The following is a 26,642-nucleotide window of genomic DNA, read 5'->3' on the forward strand; positions in this document are numbered from 1 at the left end:
ACTTAAAAATGGCCGCATAACATATAAAAAAACATATACAAAATCAAAGTGAACAAGAGTATGCTTGATGCAGCCATCTTCATGATACTGCAAGCCAACTTAAAGGAAGGTGCACATTGCGGAGAACACAGACCAACAGCATGGGCATGATTCATGACTACTAAATCTGAAATACAGAATAAGCCAATTGAAATGAACTTGATTCGTAACAAAACAATTATGGCATCCACCAGCTGCTACGCTGCCTTGCATTTCCTTTGGCTCCTGCAGTTGCACATTCATCAAACCCACAAGCTTCCAAAGGAGCCATTCCATTTAGCATCATGAATATTCAGCCTTCAATCTGAGATTAAATCATATTAAGAGAGTGATGTAAACTAATAATCTCTGCGCTCACCAGGAGTGAAAAATACCAATGAGCTTGATGGGATCTTATTAATCAATCACATTACTTGCTCTTTTTGAAGCAGCACCCATGACTGGATAATGCTAACTGGTAAATTTTAAAGATCATTGCTCATCCACTACTTTCAACAATATTTCAGGTAGAACATATGGGGAAAACTATGTGCTGACTTGGTTCTCTTTTCACGTGGCCAAATAATTACTACAAATTTCTGCCGCCTCCATTGTTTGTCATAAAAATTAACTAGTTCTAAGAATCGAGTAAACAGATTGATCAGACAAGCAATCCCCATACCCAGCAGCATCCACATTTCTTCTCATGAAGATAAGAATGCTACAAAGAAACATGAACAGTGACAGAAGGCCTTTTACTAGAACAAGGATCATACATATTCTTTGACATTAGCTTGTCCAATTATCTTTGGTTATGAAAAGCAAAAGGTATATGAAGAAGCTCAATCTTCTTCATTTATTGCCAAATATGCGATGCATCATGTGTGTGCACACAATCATGATCTTTAGGAGATATAGCACCCTCATTCAGAAGACCGTAGAACTTCACCTTATACTGATGGCAGGAGATTCCCTAATTAACTACCAGATGAAGCCACAAAAGTATTTGACAGTAAGTTAAGCTCAAAAAGTTCAGAGAATTCCCTAAGTAAACATTCATGAGTAATATCTATTAGCTCATGTGGGTCACAGTGAGCAGATCCTCCTAAAATACCTAGGAGGCTGCCAACTTCACGGTCACTTATACCACAGGGAACAATGTGCCTGAAGGCAGTGAGATCAGTGGTAACATTCAATGCCAGGCCATGATATGCTATCCACTTAGAGACATGAATGCCAATGGCAGCCACCTTCTGATTGCCTGTCACATCAAAGATGGATCAATATGCATAGATTAATGAACTCATACATGATGGTCACTCTCTTATTGAGAGAGAGAGAGAGAGACATACCGACCCAAACTCCAGTTAAGCCATCAACCCTTGAAGCTTTGACTGAAAATGATGAAAGGGCTTTGATAATCACCTCTTCCAATGATCTCAGATACCAATGGAGATCCATCTTCTGATACCTCAGATTGATGATGGGGTACATAACAAGCTACAAATCATTTAGAAAACCAGATCAGTGTCTGCACACAAGGATACATTCTTCTGCATTAACAATTCTCTTTTGTACATTTCTGGTGACAACAACAAACTGCTGCAATTTATGGAGCCAGGGAAATGATAAAACTCATGACAGAGCCTTATTGAAAACAACACAACAAACTCAAAAGATTATAAAGCAACTGCAAATGGCAGAAAAATACAACGTTTTCTAGAAGAGTGGGCTGATTGTAATGTAACTTTCACTCTCTTTCCTTGAGGTTTAATGATTAAGATGATCTCAATGATACATTGTTATCTCAACCATTTCTATTTCTAAAAAATCTGGTTACTGGAACATTACTTGTGATCATAGATGACAGTACACCTTGATTTTGTTTGACAAATTCTCTGTCAAAAGCTGAGCTAAATAGTCGTGATACTGAACTGTTTGTTAACAAATTCTGTGTCAAAAGCTAAGCTAAATGGTCATGATAACTGGACTGATACCTGTCCTGGTCCATGAAATGTAACTTCTCCACCACGATCTGTCCTGTATACATCATATGGAGGATTTTCTAGGTTGAAATTCAAGAATTTCTCTGAACCACGAGTACCCAAGGTATAAACTGGTGGATGCTGCAGAATAATGACGGAGTCTGAATCGTCTTCACGACTTTCGATCAAAGCACACTTCTTTTCCACTATTGATTTTTGCCATAACCATGCATGTTGATAAGGAACAAGTTCCTTGTGCAAGTCATAGCATTCACACCTACATACCAACAACAAAATGATCAGGAGTATGGTTTAAGGCATGAAGCATAAGATCAAATAACAGCATACATTTGTTAGCTAGCAAATGGTAGTTCAGTTGCTATAGTAATTGCAAAAATGTGCCTCACATGTTCCTTTTGTGTTTGCTATCAAACAAAGCATGTCTTTTGTCATTTGCATCAGATTATGGCATATCAAAATATGACAACAGAATGATGAATCCTCCTATGCCTTTGACTATATTGACTGTTAATCAAATAATACTTACCCTATTAATTAAGCTAAAGAGTATATCTAAAAAATTAAGATCATCCATGAAATATTTTACCAGCAAAATTAGCAATATCCCACTGAGTCAATTTCTCTAAAGATTTTAAGGATAAATGTTTTTATTGGAAAACCTTGGTATTTAAAGAGAAAAACATGAAACTTTATTTCCAAATTTTAAAATTGATATATAAAAATGGCAGCAATAGAATGGAAGATATTGTAATCCAATAAATAAAAAATAACATTCATATTTACAAGCTGCAATATTTTCCAGGATTTTCTGAGTTTTTAGGTACCTTTTGCAAATTGAAATAAATTGAAAGTAATGGTGTTTTCAATTAAATAAACCAAAGAATCAAGCATCTTAACATTCAAGAGATATAAGAGTTTCTTTAACGGTGGGAGGGAGAGAGTGGGGAAGGATTGGGGACTATATGAAAATTGATACATCAATGGCTATGTGACATAGGTGTGGATGCGGGTGTGGATGCGACGATGCAACACTTTAAAATAACTTGGGTGCAGGGGAGCGGGGAGGGTATATATATATATTAACGGTTTTAATAAAATAAAAACAATTATCAGAACCCAAACTTGGGTTCGGTTATGGTGAACTTGGGCCTGAGTTCACCAGAGCCGAACCCAGTTGGCCTAGGTTCAGCCCTGGTGCCAACGAGGCGAGGCGGAGGAAGGAGGAGAAGGAGAAGGAAGAAGAAGAAGAAGAAAGACAAGAGGAGGAGGAGGAGCACGAAGAAGAAGAAGAAGAAAGAAAGGAGGCGGCAAAAAAGGAAGAAAGACAGAAGGACGAGGAAAAGGAAGAAGAAAGAGAGAGAGAGAGAGACGTACCATCACCACCGTCAGAAGAGGAGTCTTGTTGTTGTCACTGTCAAAAGAAGACGGGGAGGAGGAGTTATGCTCTAACTCCCCCACTCCCCCCGCCCCGCCTCCAATTTTTTTTTTAAATGAACCAAAATGGACTCAATCAAAGTTGACCGAGTATATTTTGGACAAAGATAACCCTAGGTGTGGGTTGATCACACCATTGTGGAAAAACGTAATTTTTGCCGCACCTGCATCGTGTCGCATCGATGCGGGTGCAGCGGTCTCTTTGGCGAGTTCGTGTGACTTAGATAAAGGGGAAGAACAAACTAAAGGATCAAATTTTATCCCCAATTTGCAAATCTATTTCATTAAGAAAAAACTTCCAAAATAAAAGAAACAACAATTATGATAACATGATCAGCACAATCAAATGACCACTATCAGTCTAATCATATCTTACCTCCTCCTTACATGATAACTTCTTGACATAGGCTTATCAGCCTTTTCCATATGACCGAGAGCTGCATCTGATGCTGCTAGATGAAATTGTCTCTTTGAGCATTTTTTATGGCCACAACTAAAATGTAGTGGAGTAAATTCAAGACTTCCCAAAGTTAGCATAACTCATTACTCTGCAGTGAGAACAAAAAAATAATAGCAACTGTCAAAGACCAATGGGCCAGCCAAGTGTATGAGGACTAATTTTGATTAGAGATGAATAACATAGGATGAAAAAGTGCGAGCAAGAACAACAGTAACCACTGGAGACCACTTTAAGAATAGGTGTGTTTTAATGTAAAGGTATTTCAGTCATTCAATTTATATCGAGATATGTCTGTACAAGTTATGTAATGTTGAGGGTATTTTTGTACACTAAAAGATGTTTTAATATATAAGGACGAAATCCCTAATCTGAAGGAGCGACCTCTCTTCCTTGGCTGCCAATCCACCTCTCCCTCTCTCATCAACAACACAACCAGCATGAGCTTCCAAGGCATCTTGTGATGGAATCATAGAGGGCAAGTATAAGACCTCAAATCTCTAAAGGTTGCTGATGAACATCCTTTCTTCCTCTTCAAGACAAGTCGATTTTCTTTCTTCGTTTCTTTATTCTTCATAGCCTTCTTCTTTATCTATTTATCGTTGTTCGTCCTTATTCCTTCTTCTATTCTGTATTGTTTTTAGTTTCTCATCAAAGTAATCCATTTTTGTTACCTATCAAGTCGTTCCTCTACCCCTTTTTTTAAAAAAAGGGCAACCCTATTGTTCTTCTAAAATAAAGGTGAAGTAAAAAAAAAAGAGAGGATGTGATCAGATCTGGTTGCAAAAAAAAAAGGAAAATAGGGTTGATGTCTCCACTGCTGCAAACATCCTCTTGGTCCACTCACATATTTCTATTTGTGTTTTCTTTGCTGAAACTTTCTTGATTTCTTACTTCTAGTTGTAATGAAATTAAGTGGAAAGCAAACCATAATGTACATAAGCACAAGGCAACAGTTGGAGAGACTGACATTGTTAGATTTAGGTTTTTTTGAGGTTCTTGCAGAGAGAAAAAAGACAAGAGAAAGGTTTAGGATAAACTTTTATGATTCCCAATATATGAAAAAATTGTACCTCATTGTGACTATTTATATTCACTTTACACTAAAATACATCTTTACTAAAACGCCCTTATTAACACAAAATACAAAAAGACTAATAAAAGGTATTTTAGGAACACAATATGACAACTAGTACTCTGATGTGACATATGACAATGTAATAATTCCTCTTAGGTATTCGTCACATACATAGTGGTAGTCCATCTCAATATGCTTAGTACGCTCGTGGAAGGTATGGTTGCTTGCGATGTAAATTGCACTTTTATTATCACAGCATATCTTCGAAGGCGTGAAGATAAATATGCCCATATCACTGAGAAGACTTAGAAGCCACACAAGCTCTATGGTCGTAGTGGCCATTATAAGATATTCGGCTTCAGTTGAGGATAACGATACTTTGTGCTAGTTCTTGCATCTCCATGAGATTATCGGGTCACTTAAAAACACAGAAACTTGTAATTGAGACTCTATCATTAGATATAAATCAAATGAAGAGGATGAGGAAAGAAAAAAACCCTTGGTTATGGTATTCTTGATATATCTGATAATTCGTAAGACAACACTCGTGTGCACAGTGGTAGGAGCATGTTGAAAACTAACTAACTGAACTGCGTGAGCTATGTTTGGCCGAGTGATGGACAAGTATGTAAGAGATCCAATAAGTTGGCAGTAAGAAGTAGGATCTTCGAGTAGAGTCCCATCTTCCAGCCTCAATTTGACATTAATGACTTTGAGAGTTTATATCTTCTTATCATCTGAAATACCAGACTTAATACAAATGTCAGCAACAAGTTTCATTTGAGAAAGACGGGAGAGTACACAACTTCAATACCTAAGAAGTATCTTAAAAATCCTAAATTAGACATGTCAAAACTTTCTTTTAAAATATTCTTAATGTCATTGATTCCTTGCTTATCATTTCCAGTGATAATCATATCATCTACATAAAGTACAAGAATAACCACCATAGAACCTGTATTTTTCACAAAAAGAGTAGTGTCAGTATATTACTAGAACCATGGTTTTAAAACTCGCTGAGTCAACTCATTGACTCGGCTCGGCCCTCCAGCGAGTCAACCCGGCAAGGCAAACTCGGTTTGCCAAGACTCGGGCTTGACTCGGCCTGGCTCGGCCGAGTTCTGGGATGTTTGAAATTTGATTTTTGAGTTTCAAATTACAGTTTCGAAATATATAAGTACATATATTTTAACAAGGGTTATCCCCAAATTTTGTATAAAAAAGAAAATAAAAATCATTTAAAGATAAAAAATCATTTAAATCCATAGAATAAAATCGCCATGTTGTTCGAACTACTGTTCACCCTGTGCTATCAACTTATTCTAGCAAAATATTTTAAAGAAATGATTCTCACTATATATGGAGGGTCAAATGTGCCTATAGGAAGTCACATTTAGGTTTCATCATCCATTTGTTATGTGAACAAGCATTGTATAGATTAAAATATTAGTAGTCTTTTTATAGTTGTGCCATTAATATATTTCCTGCATAGTTTTCATACATGAGAAAATTGCTTATTTATGTTGATATTGGGCATTCTGTAAACTTTCAATATGCACATATATCCCTATTTTACATTTATGGATTTGTTAGAGGGGGAATTGAAACTTTTAAAACAAGCTAGCATATATGATTGGCCATTTTAGGAACCGTAGGTAGTAGCAGACTGAACTCATGGTGACCACATCCTCTAATTCAAGTCATGAATTAGTCAAAGTGCTTGTATAGATATCAAATTCAAGCAAACCTCTATAGCTCTTTGCACTTACAGACATTTGGAGACTATGTTTACTGAAAAACATGGTTTGAGACAAATTATATATTGTTTTTCTTTTAAAATCAAAAGTTAATAAAACCCGGTCCGAGTCACCGAGGTGACCCGCCGAGTCACGAGTCAATAAAGAACGAGTAGAGTTCCGAGTCACGGGTTTTAAAACCTTGACTAGAACCACCATATATGAAAACTTAGATGAGTCATCACATTACTAAATTTATCATGCCAAGCTTTTGAGGCTTGTTTTAGACCATATATGACTTTTTTAAGTTTAAGAATTTTTCTTTTCCAATGCAAACCCCCCGACAGAGGATCTATGTAAACTTCTTCACTTAATTCACCATTTAAAAAAACATTTTTCACATCTAATTGATAAATGGGTCATTGTTTAATAGACGCAATAGCTATGAGGGTCCTAACACTAGTCATCCTGGCAACGGGGGTAAATGTTTCTTCGTAGTCAATACCATAGGATAAAGGTTGAGTGGATGAAATGAAAAAGTGCAACTGGAGTGTTGTGCGATCGTAGAATGCCATTGCAGTTGAAGAGAAAGTTTTATAGGACGACAATTAGGCCCGCTTTACTATATGGTACGGAATGTTGGGCTGCCAAGAGACATCATATTCAAAAAATAAGTGTAGCTGAGATGCGTATGCTTAGATGGATGTGTGGAAATACAATAAAAGATAAGATTCGAAACAGGGTGATACGTAAGAAGGTAGGCGTTGCATCCATTGAAAACAAGATGAGAGAGAATCGTTTACGATGGTTTGGACATATTCGACGAAGGACTAATGATGCTCCAGTTAGAAGGATGGAGAAATGGGATAATATATTAGTTAAAAGAGGTCGGGGTAGGCCTAAGAAGACTTGGATGGAGATGATAAGAAAGGATATGAATGCTTTGAACCTCACCGAGGACATGGCATTGGATAGAAATGATTGGAGGAGAAGGATTCATGTGGAAGACCCGAAATGATTTTTTTTTTTCATATCGCCGACCCTATTTTTTTGGGATGAAGGCATAGTTGTTGTTGTTGTTGTTATTGTTGTTGTTGTAGTCAATACCATATTCTTGAGAATATCCCTTAGCCACTAGTCTAGCTTTGTAACATTCCAAAGACCCATCACTCTTGGTCTTAACTTTGAAAACTCATTTGTATCCTATAACTTTCTTTCCTATGGGTAACGAAGTTATCTCCCAAGTTTTAGCTTTTTCAATAGCACTAAGTTCTAAAATCATAACTTCAACCCATTGAGGAAGATTTTTTGTTTCATTATAATGAGATGGTTCATGAAATGAATGTAATGCAATTAAACATAGCCTATATTTTGGTGCTAATGTGTCGTAGGATACAAATCTATTTGGTGGATTGAAAATATGATTGTATCTCCTAAGAGAGGTTTCCTTTAAGTTTGAACCTTGGGAATATTTTTCTAAATCATTTAGAGGATTTCTTTGTTCACTTTGGGTATAAGTTTGCATAGGTCTATCAACACTATCATCACTTATATTGTTTCTTCAATATTTTCATTATCATTTTCATTGATATTTAGGAGAATATCCCCTTTGTCATTCAAAGAATTATCACAGGAGATCAACTCTTCTTGTGGTAAAAGATCAAATAGAAAAGTATATTCAACTTCATTGTTGTCTTTGGTCTTCTCAAAACCATTTTCATTTTATAAAAATGTTACATCTTTAGAAACATATAGTTTGTTGTTTTTGGGATCAAAACATTTATATTTTTTTTTGGATTTCTCCATAACCTAAGAATACACATTCAATAGCTTTTGGAGACAATTTATCTCTTTTATGAAAAAGCACAAAGCACTTACAACAAAAATTTCTTAATCTATTGAAGTCAAGTGTTCTTTCAAATAATTTTTCATAGGAGGATATGTTTTGTAAAGATGAAAAGATCATTCTATTTATTAAATAAGTTGATGTTAGAGCGGCTTTAGCCCAAAAACTTTTTGGAATTTCTTTAGAAATAAGTAGTGTCCTGGTGGTTTTTAAGATGTGTCTATGTTTCCTTTCAGCTAATCCATTTTGTTGGGGAGTTCTAAGACATGATCTTTGATGATAAATTTCATTTGTTTCTAAATAATTTTGAAACTCATTTGACAACTATTCACCACCCGAATCGAATCTAAGGATAGAGATGTTGCTTGAAAAGTGATTTTTGACAATCATATGAAATTTTTTAAAGAATGAGATGACATCGGATTTGAAATTAAGAAAGTATATCCATATATATTTAGTGAAATCATCAATAAACGTCACATAATGAGTATTCGCCTTTTGACATGACGAGAGAAGGTTCCCAAACATCCGAATAAACTAATTCAAAAATGTCTCTTAAAAATGAAAGTTTTATTTGGAAAGGAAGTAAATTTTATTTTTTCAAAAATATAATCCTTACAAACAATTTTTTTTTCCAAAGGAAAAAAGGTACATCTTAGAGAAACTTGGATGTCCAAGTCTTTTATGACAAGTTTCAATATTTTTAACTTGGACATAATTACAAAATGAGTTGGTAGAAAGATTTAAATAGTTTATGTAGTAGAGATCTCCCTTCCTATGGCCTTGCCCAATCAGCTTCCCGAACTAGAGAAGGAGATTCTATATCCATGATCAGATATTTGAGAAACGAAAAGAAGATTTAGATTTAGTTGTGGAACAACTCTAACAATTGACACAAAAAAGGTTTTAGAAGAATTTAAAGTTTTAACACTTTTAATTTGTAAAGATGTTTCATCGATAGTTGAAACATAAGAGGTTTTTGAATTAGTGCATAATTCGCATAAACCACTCTCAAAATGTGTCACATGAAAATAAGCCCCAGAATCAAGGATCCAAGAAGACATACCTGGAGGAGAGGAAGAGGCAATGGTGGCAGCAGATGAAGATTTGAGTAAAATTTGAAGTGCCTCCGATAATTGAGCTAGTAAAAAAAAATCATTTCCTTTGGTTGGTTCTTCCTTTGTGTAGTTTCTACGACAGAAGCAACTTTGTTCTTATGAGCTTCATATAACTTGGACAATTAGGCTTTATATGTCCCGGTTCATGGCAATGATGGCAAATGGTTTTTCTATAGTTTCTATTATAGCTATTTTGCCTCCCAAAGTGTGGAGGCTTATAAGTTTTAACATGATTCCTGAGCTTGGATATGGCTAAAACTTTATCTCTTCTCTTTATCTTGCCAAGATGAGTTTCTTCTTGGCATATTTCGGCCACGACATCCTTTAAGAAAAGAGGCTTAGATCTATGAAGAAGGGAAGATCTAACTTGTTCATATTTGGGCTTTAAGCCTGTGTAAAAATTGAAAAAAGTGTTCTTTTTTCATTTGCTCTCTTTTAAGTTCAATATCTTCACTAGCAACTCATTTGGGTTCAAGAAGAGATAATTCATCCCACAAAGGACTAAGTGTGCTAAAATAATCACGAACACTCATGTATCCTTGCTTAATTGTACAATTTTTTTCTTGAAGAAAAATTTATCCCACAAGGTATTTTTTGGGTATACATACCTTTCATAAAAAATCATGCCTTGATTGCTTTACAGAATTTGGCTATGTTGGCGCATATCTTTAGCTCCACGTTGTTCATAAACCATACAAGTATTTTTGCATGTTTACTTTCCCAATCCTTTATCTTGGATTGGTGATCTTCAATGGCTTTGGTGCAAGCATTTCTCTCTAGAGATTTTTCTTGTCTTCCTTCCATTTTGGTAAGTTTGAGTTGTGGTTCCGGAATGGGGCCCATCACGTATCCCCAAAGCTTTTTGCCCTTAAGGTTGTTCTCTATGGCGGATGCCCACATCATATAGTTGGTGCCATTTAACTTGAACGAGAGATCAATCTTATGCACATTCTTTATAGTGACTTAGAGAGATGATGAGTAAAAAGTATGGAAGAGATTCCCAAATCACAAACTATCAATAGATAGTTTAAACAAAATCAAGAGCAAAACCTTGCTTTGATACCATGTAATGAAGTATGCAGAAGTATAACCTAAGAATACAAAAGCATTTACAAACTCCAATAATGGACAAGCACGAAGGCACAAGAGAAATATAAGTAAGAAGTCCACAATGGGACAATACAAAAAACCTTAAAAAAGCAACACAACAAGTAAAAAATAAAATCTTTATTAAAGAGAGCTTGAGAACTCATAAAAAATACAAGGGGATAAGTCCCCTATTTATACACAAAAAGAGAGAGTGAGAGACCATTGGGGGCTCCCACAGAGTCGTTGGGACTCTCAACGGTCATAACGGTCATATTTATAACCGTTGGAGGTCCCAACGACTCTATGGTGGGACCCCAATACCATTGAAAAAGAAAAAAAAAACAAAATAAAAAACAAAAAGTATCTAACCTAATAAAATAGTTGTTTCTAAAAACAACTATGTGAAAAGACTAAAATACCCCTATCGGGTATTTTAGACAAGACTAAAAAAGAAAATTCTATAATATGTTGGGGTGACAAAGTACAATGAAGTAATTGGTGAACATGCCAAAACAGCCAAACTAACAGTTTTTAGAATTACTGAAAGGCATTTGTGCAGTGGTTTATATAACTTATCTAAATAATAGTGATTCAATGGGTTTCCTGCGTAGAACAACCATGCCATTGTTGAATAAGCTGGACACTGTAAAAAAGGTTAATTCTTTGAAGACAAAAATTCCCAATCAAATGATGAATTCAGGCAGACATTCAATAATGATGTCCTAAAATGAGCATAAAACAGAACTCAAAGCCATATTCACTCTGCCTCACCAACTCTGCCATGCTGATATTGTTACAACTGACCAATAAACACCCCATGCATGAATCTTATAACACGTAATGTCCATGGCTCAAACAAACATGATTGAAGAATCTTTTTGGATAACTTCCTCAAAGACTGTAAACTAGACTTGGATGTCGTCATGGAAATGAAACTTGGGCAATTTGAGGCTCCAAAGGCTTGATTGTATTCCAGCATCCAGGGAAGCAAGGAGGGTTATTACTTTATGGGAGGCCATCGAGTTTTCTGGTAAGCATTTTGCAACGGTGTTTCTTGTAAAAACATAAGAAGCTTAAACAGGATATGCTCTTTCACCAACTTGGTTACCACTTTTGTGATCCTACAGGTGACCACATAACACCCAATTTATGACAACATGACAACGCCATGAAATGAGGGAATCGAACATAGTGAAGTAGTTATACGGGAGAAATGTTTCAAAGCGGCATTTGTTCCCATGCAATAGTCAATCATTCTTGATGGTATTGAGCCAACTTCTTCTTCCTTTTGATCTCGATTCAACGCCAAGAATTTCCTGCTGCCACCAAAATGTATAAATCTCTAAAGGGTGATATAGAAACCATATGTTCCTCTTTTGATGATTTGATCTCTCATATATTTCATAAAACGGGCTCTTTGCATGATATCCCTTCAACGATTGAAGGCAGCTATAACAAAACTAAATCTATTCTGAAATAATTGAGAATCATCATAGGTGCAAAACTGGGATAAGCCTTTGGGGGCTATCTACAACCACCCAGTTAAGCATTCTCAGTTGAAGTACTAGCAGTGCAAGGAAGGAATTGTGAGAACCTCTTGATGTACGTTTGAGGGATTATCACCATAGTCTTTATGTGACAAATGGAAAGAATCATCATTTTCTTCACATGGATTCTTGGCAGAAAACTAAAGGTTTTTCCTATCTCTGACAAAAAAAAAAACTCCTAATGATTATAATTGAATCAATCACACCTATCTTCAAGACAAAGAAGTGCTTACATCGATGTGTAACCAATTAACTCAAAAGAGATTGAGACCAACCTCATTGAGTTTTTCGAAAATCCATTCATGGAATCAAGTTTAATGTTGATTGAGATAAAACACACACAAAAGTACCTAGAAAGCCTAATTAAATATTCGTTTCATTTGAAAAAACAAAATAAACAATTAAATCCTAACAAAAATCAAAGATTTATGCTAATTGAAAAATAAACCCTAATATTCTAACCAAAATCAAACATTCATTATTCATGGAGTCATGCCTACTGCTAATTAACACACACACATAAAAACCCTAATTAAACATTCACACTATATAAGAAAAAAATAAATCAAAACCATAAACCCTAACAAACATCATACATTATGCTAAGCTAATTGAAAAACAAACAAACAAAACCCCTATCAAGCATTTATTCATTGAACTGACTAATTTGAAAAAAAATGAAAAGAATAAGAGGAAGACCCAGCTACCCAGGGGCGTGCTCCGGAGAAGCCGCTGGAAGACGGTCGGCCGGATCAGAGAAAAGTTTCGAGAGAGAGAGAGAGGACCTAACCCAGGGGCGTGCAACGAACGTGGACGGCGGCCGGCCGGAAGCAGAGAGAGTTTTTAGAGAGAGAGTCAGGGTGGGTCGGAGCTATTGCTTTTACGATGGATCGTGTCTGGCACAGGTGGTGCTCACACTGACGCGAGCCTCCTTGTTGGGGTTTTCCGGGTCAGGGTGGACCCTTACTTGGATCAGCCTATGCTGCGAAGACAATTTTAGGTCCTTAGATAAGTGGAGCAATCAATTATGCCATATCATTATATAAAAATTAAATGCAACGAAAGTTTTTAATAAATCATATCTAGTTTTAACTTTATTTTTTGTTTGCATATTAATATTTTAAGGTGTAGTCCGAATTTTATTTGCTTTTAAGATTCTGTTTGTGAATTTGTTGGCTAGATCCATTATACAATTCGAACTACACCTTAAAATATTAATATGCAAACAAAAAATAAAGTTAAAACTAGATATGATTTATTAAAAACTTTCGTTGCATTTAATTTTTATATAATGATATGGCATAATTGATTGCTTCACTTATCTAAGGACCTAAAATTGTCTTCGCAGCATAGGCTGATCCAAGTAAGGGCCCACCCTGACCCGAAAAACCCCAACAAGGAGGCTTGCGTCAGTGTGAGCACCAACTATGCCGGACACGATCCATCGTAAAAGCGATAGCCCCGACCCACCCTGACTCTCTCTCTAAAAACTCTCTTTGCTTCCGGCCGGCCGCCGGCCGCGTCCGTTGCACGCCCCTGGGTTAGGTCCTCTCTCTCTCTCGAAACTTTTCTCTGATCCGGCAGACCGTCTTCCGGCGGCTTCTCCGGAGCACGCCCCTGGGTAGATTTACCATTTGGTGGCTAATTTGGATCTGAAGTTTGAGATCCAAGATGGAGTTGGATCTGATATCTGGATCCTAAAATGGATTTTGGATCTGAAGTCTGAGATCCAAAATGAAGTTGAATTCTGGATCCTAAAATGGATTTTGGTCTTAAAATGGATTGGGATCTGAAATCTGAGATCCAAGGTGGAATTGGGTTCTGAATCTTAAAACGGATTTTGGATCTGAAGTCTGAGATCCAAGGTGGAATTGAATTCTGGATTCTAGAATGGATTTGAATCTGAAGTCTGAGATCCAAAGTAGAATTGGGTTCTGGATCCTAAAGGTGGAACTGAATCCAAGATCTGGAATCCAAGATGAGATTGGGTTCTAGCTTTTGGATTTGGAATCTCAAAATTGATTTGAGAATTTGAATTTTGAACACAAATGAATTTCAAAGTCAAATTGGACTTTGAACTTGGAGCTTGAATTTGGAATGAATCAAGAATATAAAGATTGAATTTTGAAATTTCAAAGTCAAATTGGACTTTGAAATTGAAATTTAAATCTTTGAAATAAGATAGAAGAATGAATTTAAAATAGAGATTGAAAAAAGATATTCGAGATTACTTGGTTTTTTTTAAAAAAAAAAAAAGAATTTTGAAAATATGATGCAGTTCTATCCTAAATGATGAATGAATTTAAAGAATTTTAAAATTTGACTTTTGAAAAGCTATTCTATTCTTTAAATGAATTAAAAATGAGATTGTAGATATAATACATCCCTGACTATGGTCATTGAATGTATTATATAATAACCTAATCTAAATTCAAGTGAAGAATAAAATACATTTTTTGGTGTTTTTATAGAGTTTAAAATGAAATTAATTCTCAATATATCCTGACTATGGCCATTGATATATGTATTGAATCAATTTTAGACTAAACTCTGATAAAAGGGAAAAATATTGAAAAAAATATGATGAATTTTAAAAAGGATCCAATGTAGATCCAGTGTTATTTTATAAAAGATAAAAATACTAAGTTTTGTTTATATCCTGACTATGGCCATTGATGTAAATCGTCAACTTAGGATTAATTACCTCTTACGAAATGGTGCATGTGTCATTCGTGGGCCCATTTGTGATATTTTGAGAAATAAAGGCAAAAGCATGAAAATAAACAATTTATGATATTTACAATGCTCATTCATTCTATCTAGAACAGGAAAAGTAAATTTCTTATTAATGTCTAATTATTACAACCTTTGAAAAGGTAAAATTCCTAATCTAAGAAAGAAAATAATACCTTTCACAGATTTCCTGCAAAACATGGTCAGTATAAAACGAAATGCAAAGGAAAGCACACAAGAAGATGAAGAATGTCATATCAAAACCCAACCAATATGTGAGGAGACATATATCAAAAATGTGTATGGAGATGCATGTTTACATAAAAATACATATATACGAGAATGGGTGTGAGGTTGTACATGTACTTTTATGACCAAAATCTCAATGTGAGAGTTTAAACATACCTACATGATGCACAGGAAGGAGGCAGTTGCAAGAGGTCATGATGCTAATGAAGGGTGGGGAATAACTATGAAGAGGGTGTTAAGGTAGGTTGAGTGTAAGTACAAATCACAAGGGCTGAAGGCGATATTATACAGGTGGAAAAGCTACAGTAGGTGGAGTGTAGATGATGACAAGTTGCAGGTGAGTGACCAGGTGGGCTGCTATGTGTAAATAAAGGCAGCTTACGGGAAATGATGTTTGTGAGATAGTATCATTCATGTGCACAAAGGGTTGGTATGCTAGGGAAGACATAGTCTCACAGTGAGTGGTTGCTACAAATTAACAAATGAACATGTTGTGGCTTTGGTGAGGGTTGTACAACAAGTAGGTGATGGTACATGTGCTGCAAATACAGGAAAACAAAATGCAAGGGTGTATTGTGGTGCATAGGGCTGTGGATGTGTTGTCAATGCCTTTATTAGAAAAGAAGAAAGAAGAAGAAAAAAAAAAGTGATAATGAGGTCAGACCAATGAACATAAAAACACACACAGATGTGGACTACATGGATCATGCTGACAAGATAATCAAGATGATATTGGTAACATATACAAATCTTCATAAAGTTCTACGCAGAAAATGACATTATTGAAATCCCTTTCTGTTGTTCCTGTGTAATGGCAAATGTGAAGAGCTCATATGACTTGGCTTGATATTTTGTAGTTGGATTAGAAGATACAGTCATCACTAGCACTCCACTCCTGTTGATTTTCAACTTCACTTGTGACCCACTTTAGAACTTACGAGATTTTCACCTTTATCTCAATGTACTGAACTAGTTACATACATATCTACTCCATCTTACTAGATGAATCATTCAATATGAACATTTAGTTATATTAGCCAATGGCCATAGCTCAGTCCGGATTTTAAATTTCCTGATGCCCATTACTGCGTTATCTACAATCCGAGAAGGTCTAAAGTGAATTTCAAGCAATGACATCCAATGCAAAACATAAAAATGTAATGACATAAAAAAAAGTATATATATGCAATCATTCAGACATCCACTCCAAAGATATTAATAGGACAATCCAAACAACTAGAATATTGACAGGTAATGCATAGCATACATATATCGGCATATGTTAGCCCAACACACAACAATTCGACACGCTTATGACAAGTGCATCATAAATAATCAGATGACAGAAGGTTATAATGCAAGGATCCAGTACACTTGCCACAAATGCATTCATAAACTACCAAGCAGCCGAAAATTAACAAAATAATGCATTCAAAGTTATGAACCCAGGATTCTCCTGATATTCAAGTCAAAATATACCATCAAATTTCACCATAAAACCAAATAAAAAGTTGATAAGCCCACAAAATTGTGCTTCCCTTTTCCAGCTTTCCGGTCCTTGAAACAAACAATCTGAACTGGAATAAGCCCATGAATCACTGCAGTTCTCTATTCAAAGCATATACATATTGGGATAACACAAAATTCACAAACTATTTTGAAATAAATGGAGGCTACAGAGAACATGACAGTCAGAAACAGAATAAATGAGAACAACGGAACCTATTTACATCCAATGGGGATTATTTACAATGGAACCTGTTTCTTTGATAAGGCAATCCATGTTGAGTTTTATGTCAAAGTCCCCACAAATTTTACCAAATGGATTTAACTCGCTTTTATTGTTGGCAGAATTCTGCACTCTTGGTACTTCAGCCAGCATCATCATCGAAACTTATGAATGTAATTTTCTGGGATCACCGAACCCAAAGACCCTTGAGATGCACAGGGGAAGGGTCTATCAGATAGGATTATCGATCATTTATATCTAATTAATCGCAGCAAACTAGCTTCTGCTAATTGAATTCAGCAGGGATTGTGCACAAGAGGCATGAACACATACATTTCAAAGGTTTCCTTATAACGGCAGGTCTTTACAGCAGACTTCACTGTGGCTCAGGGGATCAATAGGAAACAACCATGGGGAAATATGATGAAATTGCCATGATGAATTACTATGAGTTCAAAAGAGAGATACACAAGCCGCAGAGGGCGATAACTTAAAACAGAATGAAGGCTAACTACGGTGGTTTGAATCAACGAGCATAGAAGCTGGTGCCGATGAGGCCAAAGTGTAGTGGATGGAAATGAGATGGTTTTTAGGTATGAACAAGATTACCCACATCAGCGGTGCGGGTGTTATTAAATGAAACAAATCAGTGGTAGGGAAACTACACAGGTAATTATATTAACGAAACAATTAACAATGGTAGAAAGTATTGAAAACTAGCATTTAACTAATAATGAAAATTGCGGTGGAAATCAATAATTAACAACCAATAACTATTTGATTGCTGGAATTCAGCAATCAAATAGTTACTCAATCGCACACCAGGAGTCAATACGCTTCAAAAACAAAAGAAAACAAGAATCAAAATTCAAGACTAATCAGGAACAGAAATCAAAACAACAACAAAAAAATAAAAATGAAACAAGAAACGTAATAATTTGAAAGCAGGAAAAATAGGCATCGCATTGGGAATCAAAACATGCATCAAAATTTGAAACAAATCAAAACAAGAAAAGAGCATGAATCAAAACAAAACAAAGAAATAAAAGCAGGAATCAAAACAAAAATAAAACAGAAATCATAACAAAATAGAAACCGTAATCAAAATAAAACGGGAAAGAAAACAGGAATGGGGATGAACAGGTGTTTGGTGTATTCTACGGGAGAGTGAGAGTATAAGCATATATGCAGAAAGTGGGTGCAAATAGCAGTGAAACAGGAAATGCTATGAGTGGTGATGGGGAAGGCTATGAAGGAAGTGCATTGTTGCAGGGAATCAATAGGAATTTGCTATTATGATGGAAGTGTAGCGTGCTTTTAGTGAGGTGTATGAAGCATAGAGATGTAGCAGAGTGTTACCACAGTGCAGTGAAGAAACGTAGATGTGTGCAGGGACGCTATGCTCATTTGACCATCAAGGCAATCAAACCTGTGAGTCTCATCCAGAGAAGATTCAGAAATTTCCTCATAGTATAAATGATGCTGAAAGTAAATGGGTTGCCTCTGAAGATTGTAACTGAGAATACCAGAATTAGCTCCTCTTGTACTACGGGAGATTAACTGCCTTACATCTATCTCTTATCTTTCGCCCTTTTATAAAAAAAGAAACAACAAACAGAGTGTCCATCATTAGTGTCTGTGACCCATCTCCTTTATGAAATCCACCGTAAGAGCATAGAGTTGTTCTCAGCTTAAAGAGCTGTAGAAGTAATGCATGCTTTTCAAGATATAAAATAACCAACTTCGGATGCACCAATGCCATCAAGCTCGTGTTTCTATGGCGCAGTGATATAATTACCATCATGATCATCAAGAGATCTTCCATTGGGTCTAATGGAAGAGACATTACTAAGTAAGGAGAAAAAAAAGAGAAAAAAAAATGATGCCACCATAAGACCCTCAGTCCTTCAATTATCTACTGCGATATGATTTTGATTTCATGAACTTCAAACGGCTCATATTTACACATGTTTTGAAAGAAAATAAAAACAAAGATGAAAATGATAATAAGTAAACAAATGAATAAGTAAAATAAAACTGGAACTGAAAATGAATGATGCATGAAACTGGAATGAAAATTCATGAACAATTCAAACACAGTATATAATTGATGTTGTTTATCAGTGAAAGATGAGAAGAATGAAATGAATGGACATAAAATGATGGGCATATGAAACTGATGGAGCAACAGCCCTCTCGAGAATCACATCCGTCTCTAGCACAGTTCAAAAGGTTTTCATAAGGCTAATTGCAGATGGGGAGGCCCATCTCTTGAAAACATTTCATCACAGATGTAGAATCTTCAGGATTGCACGAGGGTGTTTTAAGAATGAGGCATATGTTCTGCAATGTCGCTTATCTGTTCAAAAGGGGCTTTAGCCAAGGCTTTTACCAACACTCATGGATGACCTCAATTGTCAACCACCCTATCCTCTGCATCATTTACTGGTGGCTCCAAATCAAATTCACGATGACAGCTGCCGCAAATTGAAGGAGTTCAAACTATAGGTTGGCGAGGTACAGATCAATCGGCATGGATTGATGTTATTGGGAAAGGCTAATGGCAGAGGAGTGATACGGCTCATTGTGTTGCCTGATCTATTTAGACCATTAGCGATTCTCACGCTGGGTTGACATACCATATCAAACATGGAGGATAAGCAGAATGTGTAATGAAATAAAGGGGAGAATCAAATATGCAAATGAAATATATTGAACCAGAGCCTTCAATTACCATGTCATTTGGTGTAAACAAAAGGAGATAATCAAGCTGGTGATAAAACTGCGATATAACTGCAGAACATGAAACATATCTCTAGCTCAGACGCACTTATACGAGAGAATGAGGTGACAAAAATACAGGGATCGACGGTGGTTAGATGGATGTTAAATAATGACATCATATCAGAAATCAAAGGGGAAACAGGTGATTAAAACAATTTGAAGACCAAGACCTATGAAGCCGATAACAAAAATGAAAACTCACCTACAGTGGATAAGCAAACTGAAAACGATGTAAGAATGTAAACAAAAGGAGATGAAGATGAAATAATCGAATGCATCAGAATGAAACTTAAAATAGCAGAATAAATGAACGAAAACAACAAAAAAAAGGTGTAGGAATCTGATATAATTCCGTTTGTTGTTGCACAAGAGAGGGATCGGTGCGTTAATGGGGAATAAAATAAGAAAGATCAAAAATAAAAAAAAAATGAAAAGAGAAAAGGGAAAGGCACTTACCGTAGTCCTGATGGGGTAGACTTCTCTTAATAGATCTTTGTCTGTTGTCGTGGAACTTCAAAGCTTGAAGAGATAGAAGGCCAATGGGGATCGGATCGTGCCTTCTTTGCTGAGATTCAACTTAGGAGGGCTGGAGCTGATTGAATTCCTTCGGTTGAGGCAGAAGAAAATCAGAGAAAGAGGGAAAGGGAAGCTGTGGAGGGGTGAAGACGGTTCGTAATGGATGCCAGAAGGGGGGAAGGGTGAAGATGGATCGTGAAGGAGAAGAAGGTGGAGAGGCAGAAGATGGATGTCCGAACCCTTCCCCTTCGTGCCTCTTTTAAAGAGGAAGAGGAAGCTTCGGGAGGATCCGGGTTGTTGGAAATCGATGGCAGCGGATGAGGGTGGTTCGAAGATGGAGGGCGATGGAGAGAGGAAGAGGCCGCGATGGGATTTTTGCCATGGAGGGTTTTGAGGAAGAGGGTTTCGGCCAGGGTGAACGAAAGAATAGGGGGGAGAAGAGGCGGCTGAGCAGGAGGGGCTCGATGGGGGAGAGGAAGCTTCGTGAAGGGCCCCCGAAAGAGAATGAGAGTCCCTGTAAACCGTAATAAACCTTCGTTAAAATTTTTTTAGCAAAAAGGGCGAGTCATTTTTTTTTTAAAGCTTTTTCTAAAGGGTGCCCCTTTTTAAAAGTTCTTTCAAAGAGATGTTTTTTAGAAGATATTTTCAAAAAGGAAGTTTTCGGAAACTATATATATATATTTTTTTCTCGGTATTTTTTACATTTTTTGTATTTTTGAGAGTAAAACTCTAGAATTAGGGAAAATGAGAGATTAGAAACAGTTTTTTTTTGGAATTTTGAGAAATATTTACAAAAAGAAGAGTTTTCTGAGAATTCAGGTTTTTTTTTTTTGAAATTTTTCTCAAAAAGGGGTTTGGATCCGATTTGGATCAAAAGTGGGTCAGAGATAAGACTTTGAGTTTGAATTCTAACGAATTCAAGGAACGAAGGGAATTTTTGGTTAAAATTTGACCTGATTACTCAGAAGACGGAGGTCAGGGGCAAAGAAAGAATTTTTGAATTTTTTTTGGAAAATTTGGGGTGTTCACACTAGCCGACAAGGAAACTCACTGAAGTTGCGTCCATGAGAGGATGTGAGAAGTAGAACCTTCAAAGAAAACAGAGGGAGTGAGAATTCTCGGGGGCTCACTGGAAGAATGTTCGAAGATTTGTGTGACGTTTTTGAGCTCTTAGAGAGAGAGAGAGAGAGAGATCGTAGAGAGAGTGAGATCACACAGAGAAGAAGAGAAATATAAAAATGGCATGTTGAGCCCTTTTTATAGACGTCACTCTATAACGACGACATAACTCAATGTTATAGAGTAAAACCCTATAATAGTGAGAGACAGATCTCACCATTATTGATTTATAACAGTGAGATCTTATGGTTGTTAAATATAGTTGTTACAATGTTTTAACAATAATATCTAACGATTAAGAGAATCTCGCCATTATACATGTCTTTAAAGGCGAGATGTGTGCAGGGGCAAGGCATTCTAGGAGATATCCAGCTCATCGTTATTGATGAAGTTAATAGTGGTGAGATTCATGGTTGTAGTAGAGTAATAACAATGAGATATTTATGTCTATGCTATTACCTATCAATTAATAGGGACAACAATCTCATTGTTATTGCTTTATCAATAGCAATGAGATTTTTTTTTGCTGAAAAAGAGTCGTCGCCTATTGACCCTCATCCTTGTAGTGATAGTTCGACGATACTCAGATGCACGGTTGCATGCCGCACGTCCGCTTTTTTAAATAAAAGGACACCAATAAAGAATAAAAAACACAAAAATTATGTATGGCATTGATTGTGTGTGCGATCAATGGCGCACAAGTGTTCAAAAATCATCAGACACTTTAAGTGTATGATGATACACCGTACTCTATAAATGAGTATCAAGTTCATTTTTATTAGCATTTATGCATACAAACAACAATTTCATTTTATAAAGATACTATTTTAGTTAAGAGTTTAAAATGTCATAATTTGTAAAAAAAAAAGTTACACAATAATTATTGATTTAGCCAGTTTAATTTATGAGCATGTTAATAAAAAATATTTACTTCACATCAATTTTTTATAAACTATATAATATTTTTCAAAGCATTAACTATATGCATTTCAAATAAAAACATGTTCAAAACCTTTTAAGTTCTCACACACCCATTCCCGTACCCGACCGTACCAGTACCACCCACTCGTACCACCCATTCTCATTTTTTGCAACTATTACTGTAACTATATCTTTGACACATTACATGTCATTTTGGTCCAAGAAAAAATTACTAAAATTTTCATTCATATTTTGTGTTCACTAATATATAGAGTTCTTGTTTATTAACATTACTTTTTTATTTACGATAAAAAACTCTTGGTTTTATTAACATTACTTTTTTATTTACGATAAAAAACTCTTGGTTTTATTAACAAACGAGCCATGAGAAATTATCAATAATGAATGTAGACATTTGTCTTATTCATGATAAAAGGTTCATTATCACTAATGAAGAATGTAAGCTATTGCAAAATTGAAAATTTATTCTTAATAATGCTGCATATTTAATGTATTAATATCTTAGTTGACAAACCATTATTTCATATCCGTTTTGAAATTAAATTTTTGAGAAAAAACACATTTTTTGATTCGGCCCTGCGTTTTTGGTATTTTTATTAGATAGTATTTTTCTAATTTATAATTTAGATTAGATTAGGACTTCATTAATTGTCTCTAATTAGTTTTAGGAAAAAACCCTTTTGAAAAACTTATTTTTCAAGAAGAGACCTTTTTGGAATTATTGAAAATTTATCATATCTCTTTTGAAAAGCTGATTTTTAACCTAATAGGAACTATAAATAGAATTATTGAGGGCTGGAAACAAGTTTTTCTAGCATCCCTCTTGCCCCCTTCTTCTTGCCTCTCTCTTCTCTCTCCCTTGTTCTCTTTCTCTCTTTTGACGATTTCTTTCTCTCTTACTCTCCTCCTCTTCTTCTTCTTCTTCCTCTTTTTCTTCAAGCTTCAAACACTTTCATCATCGGCAACCTCTTCCTCTTCGTCGGGGCCGCATGGATGTAGTTGGATCAACCATTTTCTCTTATCAACCCCTCCATTGGAGGCGAATCACGGTTTGCTTCTTCTCCTTAATCTCCGTAGTATGATCGTTGTTTCAGATATAGGATTGTCATTGTGCAACCCAGAGAATGAAAGGAGCATGGTTAGATCAAAACCACTTGATGAGGGCCTAAGGACAAAAATGGAAACCCTAGAGGCAGGCATCATTCAATCCACTCATCCGACTGTTCTGGGGTATGGGCATGCTCATGGTGATGGATAATGTTCTTCTAGCCGAAACAGAACCAACTCAAGCCCATTTAGGTCCAATAAAGGTTAACTTGGATCCAATTAATCCTATTTTGATTCTAGCGGAATTTTATTTGGATCTCTTTGACTTGACCCAAATATTACTTGTAGACTCATTTGCTATCTTTCTATACCAATCATCCAGAAGCAAGATCCACATAGTCCTCATGATCAGTCCTTTAGCGGGCTAGATACTATCTTCGTCAGATCCACAAGTGACATATCTGCATCAACTATGGATAGTTGTACTGGATCGATGGTTCATGTTTGTGGAGAGAAATTGGAAGAAGCACAAGTGCATGAATTAGACTCAAGGGTGAGTAATCTGCAACCCAAGGAAAATGATGCAGAAGTAGGAGTCACTACCAGGTTCATAGGGTCTATTCGGATCCATCTTAATAATTTATGTTTTTTTATTATCTAGTTTGGATCTTAGTTTAGGGTGATGTTTTGGATCATATTTGATATCAGATCTATGTCATAGTCGTAGTAGAATTAGAGTTTTCAGGGTTCATCTTTTGTCGCTACAAATATTTATTATAGAAAAAACAATAGGAAGCTTAATGAATGAATTATTCACGATTTTTAGTTATTTTCTTGAATTTTATATTTTTTTCTTGTTTTCTTAGTTTTTTAGTTTCATAGGTGCACTAGGGTACCGATTTATGAGGGGTCTAGAAGCGATCCTCTTGACCACTACATCAGGAAGTAAAGACTTCTTTGGAGGCCTTTAATGGAGTCATGAAGAGTTTTAACCACTATAATTTTGTTGGTAGTTTTGAAGCTTCTCCTGTATATAGAATTATATGTTTGTGGAAAAAGAGTCTCTCTAATGTGGAGGTGGTATTCATCTCTGACCAAGTTATGATGGTGGTGATGGATTCTCCACATGGGATTTTCATTGTGTTGGGTGTCTATGGAAGCAACTATTATGCATCTTTGACCAAGTTATAATGGTGTTTTATGATAGTTGCACCAAATGTTCGGCTCTACCATTCTCATCTTTGATGTGAGTTCTGATTTCAAATCTAAGGTCTTTAAAAATGCATGTAAATAAAGGAAACAATCACTTTTCTGATTGATTTATGCAAAACAGATTTTGTTTCTAAGTCTGTATCTCAATGCTCCAACCTTGAAAATCGTTATTCTAACATTTGTTGGAAATATAAGGCACAAATCTAGAAGTTTTTTATTTTGGGTCAGAATTGAAACCCCCTCCAGGGTCTTTGTTTCTGCATTCCAAAATCAAAACATAAAATTGTCCTATAGACTGTAACAACCAAATAAAACTTCTTTCAGAGGTCATTTTTCTCTAACCTCTCATCAGATCGGGGTGATCTTGGTGGAATTAGAAATCTAACTTCTCGATCTTCTTCTACTTTTTTTGTTATTTTTTTGTATTTCTGGTGCAGGTGGTCAGAAAATAGCTTAGAACAGTCATAATGTGTGTTGTCGCGATTGCTAATCTATTGCTTTATGAATGCTGTCAGGGTTGTATCACAACACCTGTTTATCACTTTCTAATGAATTACGTATTGTGAAAAGATATTTTCATCTAGTTTTTCTATTTTTTTAGTTTGTCTAAAATCTGCCATTTTCGGGATCCAAAATTAGTGCCAAAGTCTAACATAGATATTGGATTTTGAGAAATTCTAGCAAGAACACTAATTTCGGATCATATTTGTGTTTTTGGGTCCCAAAATTCTGCGATTCCATTACCCATCGTCTATTTTCAGTTCTTGTTTGCTTGTGTTTCATGTGGATTCAAAGAAGTTTTTTGGGTGAAGGTTTCTTTTGGATCCAATATCCGATCCAATTAGGGTTTAGTTTTCAATGAAAATCAATTTTTTTAAAAAATAATATATCATTTTGAATGTTTATTTCTCTTGCTTCATAGGTAGATACACTACAAGAAAACAGGGGATTAGCGACGGATATTAGAGATGGAATTTTTCCGTCGCTAATTATCGACGGATTAACGAGAGAAATAAATCCGTCGCTAAGAGCCGTAATATTGACGAAAATATCGCCGAAATAGCTTCTGTCGCACAATCCACCGCAACTTAGCGACAAAATGTTTGGTCATAATAATCGCGTATTTTAGCGACGGATTGGGCGAGGGAAAGTGTGTCATCGCTATCGAGCAACGAATTTAGAGACAGAATAGTTTCGTTGCTACGTATTCATATTAATTTACAACGGCTTTGCGACGGATTTAGGTCGTCGCTAAATGTCACGTAAATCCCTAATCAGAGCCCCCTTTATCTTTTCTGTTTCGCTGTTCCCGCCGGCCGCCCTATCTCTTCTGTCGCCCCATATCTCGCCTGTCGACTTCTCCCCGACCCCCACCACCCGCCGCCCGTCGCTCCCCGACCTGCCTGCTCGTTGCCCTCGGTACGCTGCCCCCCGACCGACGTCTCCCAGGTTTTTTCGATAAAAGACATTTTTTCTGATAAAAGGGGCGGATGCCCCTTTTAGTTTTTCTGGCAGGGGGTCGGCCCCCGTGCCTTGTTAGTATTTTCCGGCAGGGGGGGCGACCCCCTGCCGCATGTTGTGTTTTCCAGCAGGGGGGCGACCCCCTGCCGCGTGTTGTGTATTCCAACAGGGGGGTAACCCCCTGCCGCGTTTTTTGTTTTTCGGCAGGGAGTCGCCCCCTGCCTCGTTAGTATTTTCCAGCAGGGGGGCGACCTCCTGTCGCGTGTTGTGTTTTCTGGCAGGGGGGTCGACCCCCTGCCACGTGTTGTGTTTTTCGGTAGGGGGGCGACCCCCTGCCGCATTTTTTGTTTTCCAGTAGGGGGGGTGCCCCCCTGCCGCATTTTTTGTTTTCCGGCAGGGGGGGCGCCCCCCTACCAAAAAAAATAACCGAGGCAGGGGGGCGACCCCCTGCCGCATTTTCTGTTTTCCGGCAGGGGGGCGACCCCCTTGCCTCGTTGTTTAATTCTGGCAGGGGTCGCACC

At 36.5% G+C, this 26,642-nt stretch overlaps 1 protein-coding gene across 3 annotated transcripts; it reads right to left on the reverse strand.

Annotated features, from left to right (window-relative positions):
* Positions 1-977: 977 nt before the first annotated feature.
* Positions 978-20,823, reverse strand: LOC149835145 (octanoyltransferase LIP2p, chloroplastic-like). 3 transcript variants are annotated; one of them, XM_090011727.1, is made up of 7 exons: positions 20,281-20,823; positions 18,567-18,630; positions 18,400-18,469; positions 3,835-4,006; positions 2,016-2,280; positions 1,371-1,518; positions 978-1,279 (listed from the first exon to the last, which is right to left on the reverse strand). In XM_090011727.1, the coding sequence occupies exons 4-7, from the start codon at positions 3,993-3,995 to the stop codon at positions 996-998; spliced, it is 858 nt and encodes a 285-aa protein (XP_089867853.1). In that variant the 5' UTR covers positions 3,996-4,006; positions 18,400-18,469; positions 18,567-18,630; positions 20,281-20,823; the 3' UTR covers positions 978-995. The 3 variants fall into 3 exon arrangements, with proteins under 3 accessions (XP_089867853.1, XP_089867852.1, XP_089867854.1); XM_090011728.1 differs by having other exon boundaries at positions 1,143-1,279; positions 1,375-1,518; positions 18,400-18,630; XM_090011726.1 differs by lacking the exons at positions 18,400-18,469; positions 18,567-18,630.
* Between the last annotated feature and the right edge of the window lie 5,819 nt (positions 20,824-26,642).

This window comes from Nuphar pumila, chromosome 6, assembly GCF_984573655.1.
Source record: "Nuphar pumila chromosome 6, dmNupPumi1.hap1.1, whole genome shotgun sequence".
NCBI classification, from domain to species: domain Eukaryota; kingdom Viridiplantae; phylum Streptophyta; class Magnoliopsida; order Nymphaeales; family Nymphaeaceae; genus Nuphar; species Nuphar pumila.